At 36.0% G+C, this 18752-nt stretch overlaps 1 protein-coding gene across 4 annotated transcripts in view; it reads right to left on the bottom strand.

Moving 5' to 3' along the window:
* The window catches only part of PTPRK (protein tyrosine phosphatase receptor type K), a 635100-nt gene that overhangs the window by 384588 nt on the left and 231760 nt on the right, over positions 1-18752 (bottom strand). For all 4 annotated transcript variants that reach the window (XM_055535594.1, XM_055535592.1, XM_055535593.1 and 1 more), the window contains exon 3: positions 9910-10181. In XM_055535594.1, coding sequence (XP_055391569.1) covers positions 9910-10181 — 272 coding nt within the window. The remainder of the gene's footprint in view (positions 1-9909; positions 10182-18752) is intronic.

The following is an 18752-nucleotide window of genomic DNA, read 5'->3' on the forward strand; positions in this document are numbered from 1 at the left end:
CATCTGTTTGCCAGAAAGTGATGGGACCAGATATCATGATCTTAGTTTTCTGAATGTTGAGTTTTAAGCCTACTCTTTCACTCCCCTCTTTCACTTTCATCAAGAGGCTCTTTAGTTCTTCTTCGCTTTCTGCCATAAGGGTGGTGTCATCTGCATATCTGAGGTTATTGATATTTCTCCTGGCAATGTTCATTCTAGCTTGTGCTTCATCCAGCCCAGTGTTTCTCATGATACTGAGAACACTGCATATAAGTTAAATAGGCAGGGTGACAATATATAGCCTTGACTTTCTCCTTTTCCTATTTAGAACGAGTCTGTTGTTCCATGTCCAGTTCTAACTGTTGCTTCCTGACCTGCATACAGATTTCTCAAGAGGCAGGTCAGGTGGTCTGGTATTCCCATCTCTTCAAAAATTTTCCACAGTTTGATGTGATCCACAGAGTCAAGGCTTTAGTATAATCAATAATGCAGAAATAGATGTTTTTCTGGAACTCTCTTGTTTTCTTGATGATCCAGTGGATGTTGGAAATTTGATCTCTGGCTCCTCTGCCTTTTCTAAAACCAACTTGAACATCTGGAAGTTCACGGTTCACATATTGCTGAAGCCTGGCTTGGAGAATTTTGAGCATTACTTTACCAGCCCGTGCAGCTGCTGCTGCCTCTGAGATGAGTGCAATTGTGTGGTACTTTGAGCATTCTTTGGCATTGCCTTTCTTTGGGACTGGAATGAAAATTGACCTTTTCCAGTCCTGTGGCCACTGCTGAGCTTTCCAAATTTGCTGGCATATTGAGTGCAGCACTTTCACAGCATCATCTTTTAGGATTCGAAATAGCTCAACTGGAATTCCGTCACCTCCTTTGTTCGTAGTGATGCTTCCTAAGACCACTTGACTTCACATTCCAGGATGTCTGGCTCTAGGTGAGTGATCACCATCGTGATTATCTGGGTCGTAAGATCTTTTTTGTACAGTTCTTCTGTGTATTCTTGCCATCTCTTCTTAATATCTTCTGCTTCTGTTGGGTCCATACCATTTCTGTCCTTTATTGTGCCCATATTTGCATGAAATGTTCCCTTGGTATCTCTAATTTTCTGGAAGAGATCTCTAGTCTTTCCCATTCTACTGTTTTCCTCTATTTCTTTGCATTGATCAGTGAGGAAGGCTTTCTTATCTCTCCTTGCCATTCTTTGGAACTCTGCATTCAAATGGGTGTATCTTTCCTTTTCTCCTTTGCCTTTCACTTCCCTTCTTTTCTCAGCTATTTGTAAGGCCTCCTCAGACAACCATTTTGCCTTTCTGCATTTCTTTTTCTTGGGGATGATCTTGATCACTGCTTCCTACACAATGTCACGAACCTCTGTTCTTAGTTCTTCAGGCATTCTATCAGACCTAATCCCTTGAATCAATTTCTCACTTCCACTGTATAATCGTAAAAGATTTGAATTAGGTCATACCTGAATGATCTAGTGGTTTTTCCTACTTTCTTCAATTTAAGTCTGAATTTGGCAATACGGAGTTTATGATCTGAGCCATAGTCAGCTCCAGGTCTTGTTTTTGCTGACTGTATAGAGCTTCTCCATCTTTGGCTGCAAAGAATATAATCAATCTGCCCCAGTAGGATATATACTTTTGTTCATCTTGGTAAATGAAGATCAGCCCATTTGTGGGTACTCAGTTGCTAATTCTTTGTGACCCTATCAACAGCAGCCCACCAGGCTCCTCTGTCCATGGGATTCTCCAGGCAAGAATATTGGAGTGGATGAATAAAGAGGCATGGAAAACAAGGAATCAGAACTGCATTAATCTGGAATCAACAAGCTGACCTGAACACAAGTGAGTGAGCAAGAGAAATATGGGCATCTATTCCACTCTTTGGAACATCTGTCTTCCTCAGTCCCCTTGGATGAAATAAACTCTGAAGAAAAGTCATCAACTGAACAATACTGCCTAATTCTGCTTACTGCTCATTATTTTTCCAATCTTAAATGGGAAGTGCATTAATTCATGGAGATATTTCTCAAAAAATTAGTGAAGAGATACTTGGCAGTTCCTGTTATACTAAATGAAAACAAGTATAATATAGTAGAATAACAAGAGACTTCTGTCATATACTTGCAATAGTAATTGTGTTACTAGGACTCTTTTCTTAATTTGTTTACACACTGTAACTTTCATCAATGAATCAAAGCAAACAGAGTCCAAAGGGAAAGTAAAGCAGGTGTTTTATAATAAAGGCAAATCACTGACACAACCAGAGAGAAGTCACCCTGGCAGGATGATAATTTTAAAGAAAAACAATGACAATAATAATGTGGAAGTTTTGTCAAATCTATTGGGAGTACTTTCAGTGAAACAAACAGGGAGTCACTAAGAGTAAAAATGAGCAGCATAAAGCTGTTTTGTTAACAGCCCATCAAACAGAAGGTATGGTGCTACTGTAAAAATGAGCCAGAATGCCCATGTTAGGCAAATACTGTTACCAGAACTTAAACAAGCCTAGTAAGTTATGATTAACTTCAGATGTCAGTGATATGCCTGAAGTCTAAATTTTTTAAAGCAAAATTAAACTACTAAAGAGGAAAAGGGGAATACTTTTGACCACTTCATAATCAGCAACTGAGTCCATGCATGAAGATAATAAACATTCACTTAACACTTGATCAAGTATTAAAACAAGGTAAAGGTGACATATGGAAGTATCCAGCTCAGTGTTTTATACATAGTAGAAACTCAACAAATTATCCTTCCTTCCTTTCTTTCTATTCCTTTCAATCATTGACTCATTCTATCATAGTCCTATTTACATTTTCAGGTATATAGCTTTGTCTTCTCTCTGCAACTGGACTGAAAAATATTAACTGCTTCACTCATAGATAGATACAAATACTTTCAAGTTTGCCATATATCTCACTTGTGCTATCCACAAACAATGTGTTGAGAGGTGGGATTGTCTGAAAGTTCAAGAAAGATATGACATGATATAATAGGATGTCTTAAACTGCATGGGAGAATACTCAACTAAAAATTGCTATAATACTATTTTTATTGCTGTTGTTGTTATCTGAGAGTAGGACCCTGGATCCTTCCATACTTTCTTCTGCTACCCTCAATTTGTTATCTTCTTTCTCTGAGTTACAAAATAATTGCAGTAGGGCCAAGCATCATGTTTTCATGCAACAACATGGATCTCTTTTTAATCAGCGAATAACATCTTTCCCAGAAGTCTCCCAGCTGACTTTCCATCATAACTCATTGGCTAGTGCTGTGCCACTCCTATCTGCAAAGTAAGTTGGGGAAAGTGAGGAGAATGACTACTGAATAGAAAAATTCATAATATCTGCAATACTGTCATATAAAATAATGAGCCAGAGTCATTTATAATGGCTGTAAATGATGACGTTACACCTGTAAGATATACCTAGTGTTATGGACTGAATTGTGTCCCCTACAACACCTCTCCAAATTCATATGCTGAAATCCTAACTGCCAATGTGATTGTATTTGGAGACTGTGCCTTTAGGGGGTAATTAAGAACCCAGGTAGTGCTAGTGGTAAAGAACCTGCCTCCAATGCAGGAGGCATCTGAGGTTCGATCCTTGGGTGGGGAAGATCCCCTTGAGAAGGGAGTGGCAACCCACTCTACTATTCTTGCCTGGAGAATCCCATGGACAGAGGAGCCTGGCAGGCTATAGTCCATAGGGTCACAAGAGTAGGACATGACTGAAATGACTTAGCATGAGCTCAGAAGAGTGGGACCCTAATCCGATGGGCCTGGTGCCTATAGGAGAAGAGGACGAGACACCAGAGCATTCTCTCTTTATTATGTGAGGTCACAGGGAGAAGGTAGGCATCTGCAAGCCAAGAAGAGAGCTCTCCCCAGGAAACAAATAGATCAGCACTTTGATCTTTGGCCTTCACACCATAAGAGAAATAAATTTCTGTTGTTTAAGTCACTTGGTCTGTAGTATTTTCTTATGGTGCCTCAAGCAGACTAGGAAAGAAAATCCATCTAGGAAAGAAAAATATTGCTAACCTCCTTTCTTCCATGGTGCTCTACAAGGTTGGATAAAGACCAATAAAAATTGGAAGCATCCCAAGAGTTATGGCACAGGAGTGCTATCCTCTTTTCCTCATGCTTTGCATGGATGGTTCATGAGCATGCTTTTATTTCAGCCCCTCTCCTTCAAGAGTAATCTTTTAGAGACTTTTTATTTATGTAAACAGTCATTTGGTTTAAGTCCCAGTCTTCTTGGATCCAAAGCAGCAGTATCTCTGGAGTGCAACAAACATTCCACTGCCAAAATATCAGTGCAATACATGTTAACATAAATCTTTAAAATGGAAACAAAAATAAAAGACCCCATGCTTGTCCAGTTCTTACAGGTTTTTTTTGTTTTTTTGTTTTTTTTTTAAACCAGTGGAAAATGTTAAGAAGAAAATGGCTTGCAAAAGTTCAGTGTTTATTTCTCAGTGAATTAGGGGGTGAGGAAAAAAAAGGCACATTCTGCTGTATTATCACTTTCCAATTTCAGGCCAAACCCCTGTAGTTTTCATCATGCATCATTTTTGTGATTAATGATGTGCACCCAGTTAATGGAAAACAGCAGATTAGGTTTCCACTAATAGTTTTGGAAGTTATGTCTGCCTGCCTCATTTGGTAACAACCTCACTGTTCAGTAAGAAACTAATGGGTTTAATCCCAAAGCAGAATTTAGTTTTACACATTCAAGACAGGTCAGATTTCCAGAGTGGAGAAAATTATATTCTTAGAGGTGTGCTATTCTTCAGTTCAGATTCAACACTAAGATAATACCTCATGATATTTGGGTTGTTTTTTGTTTTCTTTATTTTTGCTTCTGTTTAGCGAGCAATTTAAAAATTTACAGTACTTACTTAAGGTCGATAAAAATAGGAGGAAATAGCAACTTGTAACCATGGCAAAAAAAATGCATGTAATATGATACTTTCTGTAATTAGTACACTAAGCTAAAAAGACATCTATTGTTCTGAAGACACAGGTGAGAAATAATTCCTTATGTATTATTGTATCACTGCAACCCTTATGTCAGAAATTAAATTCACATTTGCTCGTCCTGTTTTACTATAGACAGTGCTGGTTAACCAAAATAGATACGCTAGAAAGCAAACTAATCAATGAACAGAGAAATCAAGAGGCAAGAATTCTAGTTCCGTTTCTGTCTCAAATTACTTTGGAAACAATTCTTTTGTTTTCATTTTTCCCCACCTCATTTTATATCTATCCCTCTTAAGTCATTTAATAATTGCTATTAAATATATATTGTTTCAAAGTTTTATCTATGCATATCTCACATGCCCATCTGGACGAGGCTCCTTAAAGGCAGACCCCACCTCTGATTAACATTTTTATCTTTACATTTATTTATCTTTACATTTTTAAAGGGCCAAGCTAGACTGTAAGCGTCAGGAAAAGAAGGATTTTACCTGTGTATCTCCAGAAGTTAGCATGATGTGTTAATAATGTGTAAAAAAATTAGACATTTTAATAAATTAAAAACCAGAAAAAAAGAGAGTGGGGTGGAGAGAGGAGGTGTAACACAAAGGACTTTTCGGGCAGTGAAAATACTCTGATTCTATAATGATGAATACATGTCATTATATATTTGTCTAAAGTCTTAGAATATATAACACCAAGAGTGAATCCTAAAATTAACTACAGACTTTGAGTGATTGTGCTGTGCTGTGCTATGTGGCTTCAGTCATGTCTGACCCTTTGAGACCCTATGGACTGTAGCTCCTCTGTCCATGGGATTCTCCAGGCAAGAATACTGGAATAGATTGCCATGCCCTCCTCCAGGAGATCTTCCGAACCCAGGGATTGAACCTGAGTCTCTTATGCTTCCTGCATTGGCAGGCAGGTTCTTTCCTTCTAGCGTCACTGGGGAAGGCCCTTGAGTGACTATGATGTGTCAATACAGGTTCATCTATCATAACCAACACAGGTTCATCAATCACACCTCTCTTGTAGGAGTTGATAATGGGGGAGGCTATGCATGTGTGGGAACCAGGGATACATAAGGATGTCTCTATACCTTCCTCTCAAATTGGCTATGAACCTAAATCTGCTATTTAAAAAATATATAGTATGTTTCACAATTAAAGAAAAATGCTGAGCAGTTATTAAATCCAATAGAGTTCACGTTATTTTTTACTTATTCAACATAATGTTAACCTAATTTATGATAAACACCCACTGTAAGAGTAGTTTACTAGTATAAACACCTACGGTAGAGTGTTCTAAACACTCTGTAGAAAACCCAGTGAGACAGGTACTGTTGTGATCCTCATGTTTCAGATGAGGAAACTACAGTCAAAGAGATTAAAGAACAGCCCCAAGGCTGTACATCTGCTAAATAGGAGAGTCAAGATTCACCTAGGAAGTGCTGGCCCCAGAGTCCATGGGCCCTTATCCTAATCTTCCAGGTAACCAAAATTCATTATTCAAAGAATCACTTTTGCCTTTATTTCACAATTTCATGTACTTTTTTTCAAATCTGAGGTTTCTTGAGGTTGAAAACTAGTAATCAAATTACCACATCAATCTTCTCTTTAGGCATCTGATAAGATGGAATCTGTGGGAAGGGAAAACCATACCAAAGATATATTGTATCTTTTTCAGATATTTAGTTCAACAGAAAAATGGAAAAGAGGACTGGCTTGTAAGGACCATTGTTTTCACTTCCAGGATTGTGATTTTTTATACAAAGGTTATCCCATACTATTAATAATTAAAAGTAGTAGTATTCTCATCCTATTTTTGATTGCTTCTGTTGTTATTATTAAAGTTGGGTGAGAAGGGGTTGTACAAGATGGGTGGTCAGATACAGAATGGTTCAAGCAAAGAAAGATAGGCATCTTCACCAGACAAACAAAAGAAAAGGCAGTTAGAAAAATGAGAAAGTTAAAACAAACAAACAAAAAAGGTTAAAGAAGTCCAGAGAGTGTAAGATCTCCGGAGAAGAGAAGTTGAGAAAATTGTGGAACCAAGGAGATCAATTTCTAAGAATATCACAATTCTACTTAACCTAGAGTCTGGAAAAATTAAAAATAAATGGTATTTTTTTAAGAATAAAGAGTAGACTTGTAAAATGGCACATTGCAATGGCTATATTTTAATTTTAAAAATACATAAAGTTTCTGCATTAAACAATAGTCAAAAGTTTTTCATGTTATTTCCTAATAGCAAAAATCCTACATAAATATAGTTGTTTCTAATAACTGATATACAGATACTACTAGTATCTGAATGACAAAAATTGATGAAAACATCAATCAAGTAATTTATTGAGCACTAAACACATGAATAAAAAATATTCTACTCTGTTATTTTCTCTCATTGATTGTTAAGTTTTGCAGGTTAAGGAAAAGGATGTGGAAGTAATCACGTAAGAAATCATCTATTGCTCAAATTTTAGTCTGCAACAAAGAGACATTTACCCACAGGTTCTATGTATTTAGCAATCATTTTCTCAAAGAGATCCGCAAAAAGATCTCACTGGCCAGGTTGAAACTTGCACAGGTTCCTTTTGCACAGTTTTATTGAAAGTACCGCAGGTACAAGTAACCTAGGCAGCTCTGTCATGAAAAATGAGACTGAACAAAGAAACATTCATCCAGTTCTTGGTATTATAACTCAACATTAAAAGTAACATTACAGAAATCTGCACCATAAGGAAATGTTATGGGGGGAGGGGCTGAGGGAAGGAGGGATGGACTGGGAGTTTGGAATTAGCAAATGCAAACTATTACAAATAGAATGGATAAACAACAAGGTCCTACTGTGGAACTATATTCAGTAAAGTGTGACAAACCATGATGGACATGAATATTAAAAAGATAAATATATATGTATAACTGAATCATTTTGCTGTACTGCAGAAATTAACATAACATTGTAAATCAACTATATTTCAATTAAAAATAACAAAATAAAATACAAATTACAAGTTGGTAAAAAAAAAAAGAGAGAGAGAAATAAAATGTTATATCAATGATTCAAAGATAGATCTTACCAAAAAATAGGAGAAAGCATAATATATGCTATCTCTAAGTTACAAAAGATCAGCAGTATGATACCACAGATACATTATTTGTTGAATTTACCAAAATCTACCTCTATGGGTTTTTATTTCCAAAGATATAACTAACAATTTCATTCTTTTGAACTGTCTATGCAGGTAGCAAACAAAAATCAGGGTTGAATATAAGCAACTGGACTCTAGAATCCAAATTTTTAATATTTCTGCTAGATTTGTTATCTGAGCTTTAACTTATTTTAAGGAGGCTGAATTCATTGGCAGCTTTATTTTGCTAAATCAGAGCTTTTTCTTTTCAGTGTTGTGTTAAGCTCCAGTCACAGATTATAAAGAAATTAGTATAAAGACAATGTGCTGTAAGGTTGATCCAGCAATGACAGCCATCAGCCCACTGTTGTCAGAGATGAGCCCATTAATCTTGCTTCAGTGCTCTTAGCATTAGTTTTACACAGCTCCATCCACTCACCTACCACGTACGCAGCCCTCCCAGAGCTGTGCGCCCTGAAGAAGCAGATGGCTCTCCAGGATTGCTGAGAAACATCCTTCTGCTCAGGAATAATGGAATCAGCTAGCACCTAATAAGAATCCACTGAAATCTTCATAGACACATAACCCTAAACGGAGAACCTTACCTTTACAACTATAACTATGAAGTAAGAGACTTTTAATAAAACAAACAAAAAATCAATTCAAAAACAAAGCAATTAAAACAATGGATTGATTCCCTCGCCCCTCTTCCCAGGAATAAAGAAAAGCTTAACATGCTTATTTTAAAAGCAGAAATAAAACTGTTATTACCTTATAAATTATTCACCGATGATAATAAAAATATACTTTTACATAACCCATCTCTGTTAAGCTCTATAATAAGATACTAATAGGCAAATCTTTTAAAAGTTTAAATTCCAAGATCTAGCACAGAAGTGAATTTTCAGGAGAGGTAACTTTCTGTTACCAGGTACTGAACCTCACATGAAGATTACTTAACAACTTTCCAAACTGGTAAATGGACTTTTTTGGTTAAACCATATAAACCCAGTCACACAACTCACAATGTAGGTACTGACACTATTCATTGTTTACTCATAATTTCATCAAGCATTTGTGGGGAGTAGAATCCAAAGGCCATGTTTAGTTGGTCCAACATATGGACCACATTTTTTGTTGGTTGTTTTTTTTTAATGGTTGGGCTGGAAAAGCCCTGATAGGTCATGTACAGAGAGACTTTCGAGTCATAATGAGTAATTAGACAGTCAAGTGGCAATGGGATAGAATGAAGCAGTCACTTAGTCACTAGAATGAAGACTCTAAACTCTTACTGAAATCCTTTAGTTTTACCTTGAAGCCAGAACTCAAATTCTAGGTGAGGTTTTGTTTGCTTTTTTTTTAACTTTATGTAACTGACAAAATATTTTAAAATTATTGAAGATGCCTCTCCTTAGATAACATATTTCATGAAGCCCTATTTTATGTTTATTTTTTGAATATTATTTTCAGGAAGTTATTAAACCAATCCGGTCTAAATATTATGCTCAACTCAATAGGACTATTTCTTCCAGAACAGAGATACAGAAATATGTCTGTCAGTAAGCAGCTCTTCACCAAACAACCAACAAATTTTGTACCTAAACTACCTTTTTCCATATGTTGAAATATCTTCTGTACTTTGAAGATTTTGTGCCAATGTACTTAAACATGTTCTCCAGAACAGTGGTGGAGGAGGACTAAAGAAATCACCTCTCATCCCTATGGGGCTAGTATTTACCTCTAAGTATTATATACACAGTGAGATCCAAGGACATCAAATCATGAACTAGAAAAGAACAGATGATTACCTGATATTCATTGGGCCAAAAGGTGCTCACTGCTAGCTCAGCCCGAAGCCAATCTCTACCCGTGAATCCAGTCACATTCCAAATTGGATTGGCAAGAGGTCCTTTATTCACCCTAACCAATATGTTCAAAGTGCCAGGATTCAGCCCTTTCTGGCTGTATAACAGGTAACTGAAGTCAATACAATGAGTGTCGTTCTCCTTCATTGTAGGCAGCTGGAGTCTGGCTTTTTCTCCAGGGTCATGATCTGAAGAGTCCACTATCATATAGGAACCTGAAATGATACCATGTAAAATAAGACCAAATAGATATATAAGCAAAAGGGAAAATATAATAACAGAAATAAAGCTAAAAATGATACCAACCTATTCTGAGTATTAAATTTAATTTAAAAAGACTATGTCTTCCAGAACAGAGATATAGAAAGACATCAAACAAGTGAATAGATGAACTGAATTCATAGTGGGTAACAGACATTGTTCAAAGTACACAACATGTACAAATTAATATACTCTCCACAACAATCTGTTATTATTCCTATTTTACAGATTAGGAAACTGAGGCACAATTTGTAACTTAAAGTCAAACAGATCATGCAGAGCTGGGTTCAATCCAGATTCCCACCCTAAATTATCTCTACTCTTGCTAAACAAAGGTCTTTTAGCAAACAATCAAAGAAATGTGTTATTGGCCTGATTTACAGAGGGAGTGTATTATTCTTTCCCCATTCATAATTTTAACTCAGAGAGAGGCTACGAGTACAGATCAGAATCAATTTCTGATCTCAGATTCCAAGATCATCATGTAAGCAAGTTGTGTGACCTTTTGCAACGTACTAAGAATTCTGGACTTGCTCAAGGAATAAAGGATACTTTGCAATGTAAGTGTGAGGACTGAAGTGTAAAATGCCAAAATTTCTAGAACTGAGAATCTGACACAAAGCAGATTCACCTACTTGGAGCCTCTTCCGCTAAGTTGACAGCTAATCACCACTTATATTGTCCTTGAATCTGCAATAGTCTCTATGGTCTTATAGAGCTTCCAGATACCTGGTTTGAAATCACTAATTTACTCCACTACCTTTGGCTTAATAAATATTCATTTGGAAATCTAACAGGAGGAGGAAAAGAAGATAAAGAATCTCAACCTCCCAGTTCCTCATATTTCCACCCTCAAACACACACTCTTTGTGTGGCAAGCAAAGTCATACAGAGCTAAGTGTAAAAATGGAATTTGAACATTAACTGCTGATATTAGTCCAGGGAGCTTTAAAAAAAAACAACTACCAGTTTTTCTCATGTCCCTGTGGATGTTAACAAAGTCATATATTACAAAAATGTAAATATTTACATTTCAAGTAATGATACCCATTTATCACACTTAAGGTAGAACACAAATTTTATTGTAAAATATTTTTCCCTAGGGTGTAATTTTAACACTCCCCCCCCACAAAATGTATTATATGTAGTGTTACAGAACCCACAAGGGTTACACTTTGACCTCTCTTCTTGACAAACCTGAGGAATTAATCAACCCTCTGTGTCTCCTCCTTAAATCATAGTAACTGTTTCCGTGGCACACTAACCACTCATTGACTACCCGTCAACCCAGTTCAGTTAACCCTCAATGTACAAGTTCAAATCATAGCACATAGGAGGGCTTCAACTATTTTAAGAAACCAGAATTTCAAGATTTCAAGTCTGACCAATTCCTGGTCAATGGGTATTATATGGTTCAGAACTTTTGTGAAGATTTCAAGTGATAACACTGTTAGTTATTTAAGCCAAGGACAGAATAAGCTTACTATAGTGATCATCATTGACATTACTTTCCCTTAATTTTTCTCAGTTCTCTTTTCTTGTAACCCCCCGCTCCCGATTTTCACAGATTGCACATTCATAGAATAAACTATCCTTGTATTTTTTGAAGAAATTATGTCCTTTTCTTTCAAATAAGATATTCTGGATCCCAAACCAATTTATAGATGCAGGATGCTTCTGTTCTTGGTTATACTCACATTCTACAGTCCATGGCTGAACTACAAAGATGTCTTTCAAATTCACCACAGCAGAACAGATCAATTATGGCTTTTAAGAAGGACCAGATCTGAGATCTTAGATAAGTGACTTAGTGTTACTGGGCCTCAGCTTCTTCACAAACGTAGTGACCTATTTCTCCATGGCTATCAGTATTTTTTCAGTGACACATTATGGCATTAGTGGATTTAAATTATTTTTACAACTCTGCATCAATTATGACTTCTGTCAATTTTCAAATAGTGCTCTCTAAATGACTTATAGGCTTTCAAATAATTATTTTCTTCCATTATGAAATAAACTTTGAAATAAAATGTTTTGTCTCACATTTTATTTATATAGTATGATATTTACCATTAAGACCATTTAGCCATTTTCAGCCAGTTGCACTTTTAAGCTACAATAATTTTCTTATTAAGAAAATGGGATAAGCAAAGTATATTAATTTGTAGGAATTCCAATTTGATCATTAGAAGTCACAAAATAAAACCTTGCCAAATTGTTTCAGCATTTCAAGGACATTCAATGCAGGCTAAATAAAGTTTTAGAAGTGTTGATATTTCATTTTTATAAAATGTTTCTGCTAAATGAACTTCTTTCACTGTAGCCTGACTATTGCTACATTTTCGGAGTGCTATGGAGTATCATGCATTTATTTCACAGTTCCAAAAAGGAAGAAACAAGCAGTAGCATCAAAAAGCCATCTAAATCCTTCTGCCATCTGACTTCATATTAGTGGCAATTTGCCCTGTAGGCACCATGGAGGTAGCTGCCTGTTTAACCCAAGATTCCCTTCCATCATCCCAAACACAGAGAACACTATGCTGTTCTTATCAACTTCTAAAAATTACTTCCACAGTCTCCCAGAATAACTGGCTACCAAGACATAGAATCAACAAAGTCTGCACTTCCTCATTCTTCACGTTATAATTTAAGTGTATTTACTATTGTTTAGTTATCAGCTAACTAATCCCTCAGATTTCTAATGAGTTTAGTTCTATTCAGCTGTAATTTAGCTATCTCAAGGCTTAATAATGAAACATCTGTGTGCACATAGATATAATGTACTAATTTTAATAAACGTGACTTCTTTAGTGTGGCCTTACAGTCTCTTGAGCAACAGAGTTCTCAAATATATCATTTAAGACAGAGAAAGAAAACATAAATGCTTATAATTAAAACTTCTAAAAAGTAAAAGCTTTCTGGAAAGCAAGTTGCCAATGAGAATCAAAAATCTTTCAAAAGTTATATGCCTTCTGCTCTGGCAATTCCAAATCTAGGAAGGCACACTAGATAATCATGTGTATGTACAAAGATAAAGGCTTAAAAAAAAATTCTCATTTTCCTCATTAAAATAAGGGGAAAAAAAGTATTTAAAATTCCAATAATAGGCAATTTGTAAAATTATGATAAAAGTTTGATGAACACTTATGCAGTCATTAAAAATTATATTATTAAAAACATTCAATGGAAAATACAATATGTTAGGTAAAATAAACAGGTTATAAAATATACTCACTTATGAAAATATATATTTATATTAAATAAAAACATTGGTATAAGTGAGTGGGTGTATTCATATATGAACACATAAACATGTAGATACAATTGAAAGAAAACAAAAATGCATACAAAATGTCAACTGTATTATCGGGGCAGGGGGGTGCTGTACTTTGTCTTCTGTTTTATTTTCGTTCACACATATTCACTGAATGTTCTACGGTAGGCATGCAATCGATTTGTACTTTAAAGAAAGAAAGACTACATGAATGCCATCTTACATGAGGACCATCAAATGGATAATGATACTTAGGAAATAAACACAGAATTTGTTTTGTTTTCTTTTTTTGCCTTTTAAAAATTAATCCTATTTGTATCCCACAGATTAACAGCTTCTTGGCTTTCAAAAAAAAACAATACAAAAACTAGGACCTTCTTATTTACTTCAATTCATTAAAAAGAGAGGCTGCAAGTACTTAGCAGCTTTCACTTAGAAAGCCAAAGAAAACAAATTCCATATTAATAAACACCACAGTCCAAAATCTAGATAAACAATGTCCTGCGAATTTTCTGTATTAATGAAAATTTTATCTTTATGCTATACTTCTAGGAAAAAAACATAGTAACAGAGAAAATAGGATTAACTGCTAAGAAAATAATGAATGATAAATAGATTTCTACACTTCATCCTAAACTTCCTTCCTTTATATATATATATATATATATATATATATATCTCTCTTTCTGAACACTAACAATATTTTCATTGTCACATCTTATTCAAAATCCATTGTATTTTCCCTGTAAAGTAAGCAGAGAGAAATTTCCACTTCTCTGCTTAGTACTAACCACGTTCCATGATCTTACCCAAAGTACTACATCTACATTACCTTTCACTACTTCTCTTCACAAACCAGCTTCACCAACCTGACAGAGCACTCACTGTTCTCCCCACATATCACGCCAGTTTCCTTCTCCAGAATGGGTTCAATCTCTTATAAGAAAGCCTCCCCTCATCTTAGCCCCTAGGCAATTATTACACTATTCTTCTTCAGTCCCAGCCCACCCTGACCTTTCCCTGCCTTTGATATACAGTTTCAGCCTTTCTTGTTCTATCTCTTAATTATACACTGCCTTTACACAAATCTTAAATAATTTACATAGGAACATGTATATCTTGCAAAAGAGTAATAATATTCTCTTAGAAAGTACATGATTCATTCAAGAGTCCAATCAAAAGAGAAAAGCCATGCAAAAAAATGTAACAGCAAAGTACAATATAAAGAATTATTAACTATAAGAGGGTGATGTTGTTGATCAGTTGCTCAGTCATATCCGTCTCTTTGCGACCCCATGAATTGCAGTATACCAGGTTTCCTTGTCCTTTACTATCTTCTGGAGTTTGCTCAAACTCATGTCCATTGAGTCGACGATGCCATCCAATCATTTCATCCAAGAGTATAGAGATTTTAAAGGTATAAAGAGAACCCTAAAGGATAACCGCAATAACCAAGGAACAAAAATGTGGAACAGGGAGAGAGACTGCTGAAAATCAGACTCGCTTAGAAGATGTGGTTGCAGCCCCCTGGGTGGTGAAGACTTGGCTGAGTCACTCAGGCTAGAGCTGTTCCACACCTGCCGCCAAGCAGGAAACACTTGCAGGTTTGGGGTGAGCTGTGTAAATGCTGGGGACAGCCACAGAAAGGTGGTCACCAGGCCAGCACTGGGGCTGCAAGATCTCTGAGACACTGCAAGCACTGGGAAACTTTTAGCCCTGTGGGACCATCAAGAAGAAACTAAAATAGAAACACAGCTCAATCAAGAGTTAAAAGCTCCTTTCCACTGAAATGCCCCCTTGGGGCCCTCTACTGACAAAGCTAACACTGTGCTAGTTTCAAAGGAGAAATGCTTAAAGAGTCAAGCTGCGCTCTTACAGAACAGATAATAAAGGACAGTGTAGCACTGCTCAGCAATGAACTGACACAACATCTGGCAAGGACCTAGCATATAGAAATTCAGTGAATACTAGTTGGTTGGTTAGTTGAATGACTGAATGAATGAGGAGACAAAGAGACTAGCTCTTAAAATATAACTGTTGAGAGTGTACCAACTCTACTTATATGTGAGATAAATTATCAGAAAACCTCAGAACAACAACAAAAATAAAGCAAACAACTGGAACTGATTTATATTGCTTCCAAACAGAATCATTTGATGAAAAGAATATATAATGTTTGGAAGTACACACTTAACATTTTGATCAGAGTCACTCGACTATATATATAAAACCTTCTATTAGAGCAATGGTTCTCAAACATGTTAGTCTTAGGATCTCTTTTCCATTCTTAAAAATATTGAGAATATCAAAGAGCCTTTGTTCCTGTGAATTCTATCAATATTGACCATAGTAGAAATTCAAACTAAGAAATTTCAAAAAAAAATTGTTAATTCAGTTAATATTAACAATAATAAATCCATTATATATTAACCCAAATAAAATATTTTTATGAAAAATTACATTTTGGTAAAAAATGGTATAAAAGGAGGCATATTTTTGCAAATCTCTTTAATGTATGACTTAACAGAAGATATCTTCTTCATTCAATCTGTTGTAGTATCAAATATCATGTCGCCTCTGAGAAATTATACCATACACTCATGAGAAAATGAGAAGAAAAACAGGGTCATTATGACAGTAGTTTTGACCTCACAGATGCTCTGACATGGTCTTGGGGACCCACAGCAGTCCCTGGAGTACATGTGAAGAATCACTATATTTTAACATGCATAATTCTTTTCAACTCCATGCTTATAATGAGAACCTTATCAGCGTACATATTTATACTGAATCTACTCATTCAGTTGCTGCATGGTATATAGACGTTCTTTACGAAACAAAAGTCTTTACTGAGATGTTGGATGTCTGGAGAATAAAAATTGAAAAAATTGAATATTTTTACACCAGTATAAATATAAAGGGTGTGTTAATCAAGGTTCATGAGAGAAAGAAATAGATACACACACACGCACACACACAAAAAGGTTTATTGGAAAGAACTGGCTCATGTGATTACAGAGGCTGAGAAGAACAGACCCAGGAAGAGCCAACTGTATAGTTCTAGCCCAAGTCCAAAGTCTAAGTAATGTTCTATCTTAATAAGAAAAGCATGTTTGTGTGTTCTGAAGACCATTTTGAAGAGTTATCAAAAGCTACCAAAGCACCAACACACTGTGCAAAACAGTTAGTTCTTGGCAGTGAGTGAGGTTTTCCCAGTAGAAACAAAAAACATGCCAGAAACCGTTGATGTGAAAAAACTAAAAACGCTGAACACTAATACAGTTTCGTGCCCAGCCAGCTTCAGAAGCCATAATCAGGACCACAAGAAAGAGAACAGTGACAACCGAAATCACAATTTGGCTCCCAATCCATCAAGGATGATTTTTTTTTTCTTTGTTGTTTAAGATTAATATCCCTAAGCATTTATGTTGCCATTACTAAACTGAAGGCAATGTTTTGCTTTTCACAATTTTTTTCAGCTTCTCATTTCCTTTCATCAAGCTTCTTCTCCTCATCCCATTTTGCTTCATCTGATTAGGTGGCAACATAATATAGCAAGTTACTAAAACTAAGAACCTAGAAAGCAGGTCGATCTTTCCCTCACTTTCCTCTTGTACATCACTAACAATCTGTATTGCCTCCAAACTGTCTCCTCAATCCATCCAACATTTCTTCGCCTTAGCTGGTTCATCCAGCTCCCATCATTTCTCAGGAGCACAACTAGAATAGACTCCTAACAGGCTTCATGAATTCTACATTAGCAGTCCTACAACAGTTTTCTACAGGCAGCCAGATTTTCCCAAAACAATTCATCTTTTCTCATCTCCACACTGTAGTGAGAATTAAACCCAAACTCTTCACTCTAACCTATCAGCTTCAGTACAACCTGACCCCTGCCTTCCTCTCTCACATTATCTCTTACCTTCTCATCCTCAGCATGCTCCAGCTACAGTGGACTTCTGCTTTTTAAAAATCCAAGTTTACGTCTGTTATCAGTGTTTTTACACCAGGTTTTCCTCTGCCTGGAATAATCTCTCCTCAGCTGGCTTATTTTTATCGTTCAGGTCTCAGCTCAAATACCACCTATCAGTGAAGCATTCCCTGGTCTGTTAATAAAGTAGTTCCTTCCAAGATTCCTTCTAACATGCCATTCTTTGTTATTGCCTTCATAGCCCTTGCCATTTACCGAATCCACTTTATCTGATTGAAAAACTCCACACACACATTAAAATCAAACTTTATCTTGTTCATTCAAAACTCTAGAATAATGTCAGGAGCCTTCAGCACGGAGTGGAAAATTTATGACATCTGGCAACAGCCTATTTGTGCTTTCTACTCACATTTCTGCAGCACTTCCATAATGCTCTCTTACGTACCAAATGTACCATATCGATCAGAGCACCCCTCCAGCTCTCATGCAGTCTTTTCAAGATCAGAAACCTCTTTTTCCTCCTAGCACTTAACAGAGGAATTCTGCACAGGTAAAGTCTTAGTGAACTCAACTAAAGCAAAAAAAAGAAGAAGAAGAAGAAGAAGGGGGAAAAAAGCAAGCAAAAAGATGAAGAATTTCAAAAGTTATAGCACTACTGTTTTTCCAAAGACAAGAAGGGAGAAAAACAGTAAATCTGAAATAACTTTAAACAATGTTCTTAAAAACAAAACAATGTTTTCAATACTGACACTTCCCTCCAGAGATCCCATGATTTTGGTAAGGTTGATGGATGTGCCCTCACTTTTGTTGCAGTCTGTTATTATTTTCTTCAAACATCTATCTAACTTCTATTATTTCTTTTTTTTTAACTTTTTATTTTGTATTGATACATAGTCAATTAACAATGTTGTGATAGTTTCAGGTGAACAGTGAAGAGACTCAGACATACATATACATGTATCCATTCTCTCCAAAATCCCCTTCCTTACATGGTGCCATATAACACTGAGCAGAGTTCCATGAACTATACAGTAGAACTTTGCTGGTTATCCATTTTAAATACAGTAGAGTGTACATGTCGATCCCGATATCCCTAACTATTCCTTCCCCCCATTCTATTACTTAAGATAATGCCTTCCACTAAGTTTGTTTCTAAAAGTCAGAATGAGGCACACATTTTTAAAAATTACATTTGTCCCCCAAGCTCCAACACAAAAGAACTGAACTTGCAACTTCACAGGATTCTAGTCCAACAACTTTGTGTGTGTGTGTGCTTAGTCGCTCTGTCACGTCCAACTCTTTGCGAACCCATAGACTGTG

This window comes from Bubalus kerabau, chromosome 9, assembly GCF_029407905.1.
Source record: "Bubalus kerabau isolate K-KA32 ecotype Philippines breed swamp buffalo chromosome 9, PCC_UOA_SB_1v2, whole genome shotgun sequence".
Lineage (NCBI taxonomy): Eukaryota > Metazoa > Chordata > Mammalia > Artiodactyla > Bovidae > Bubalus > Bubalus kerabau.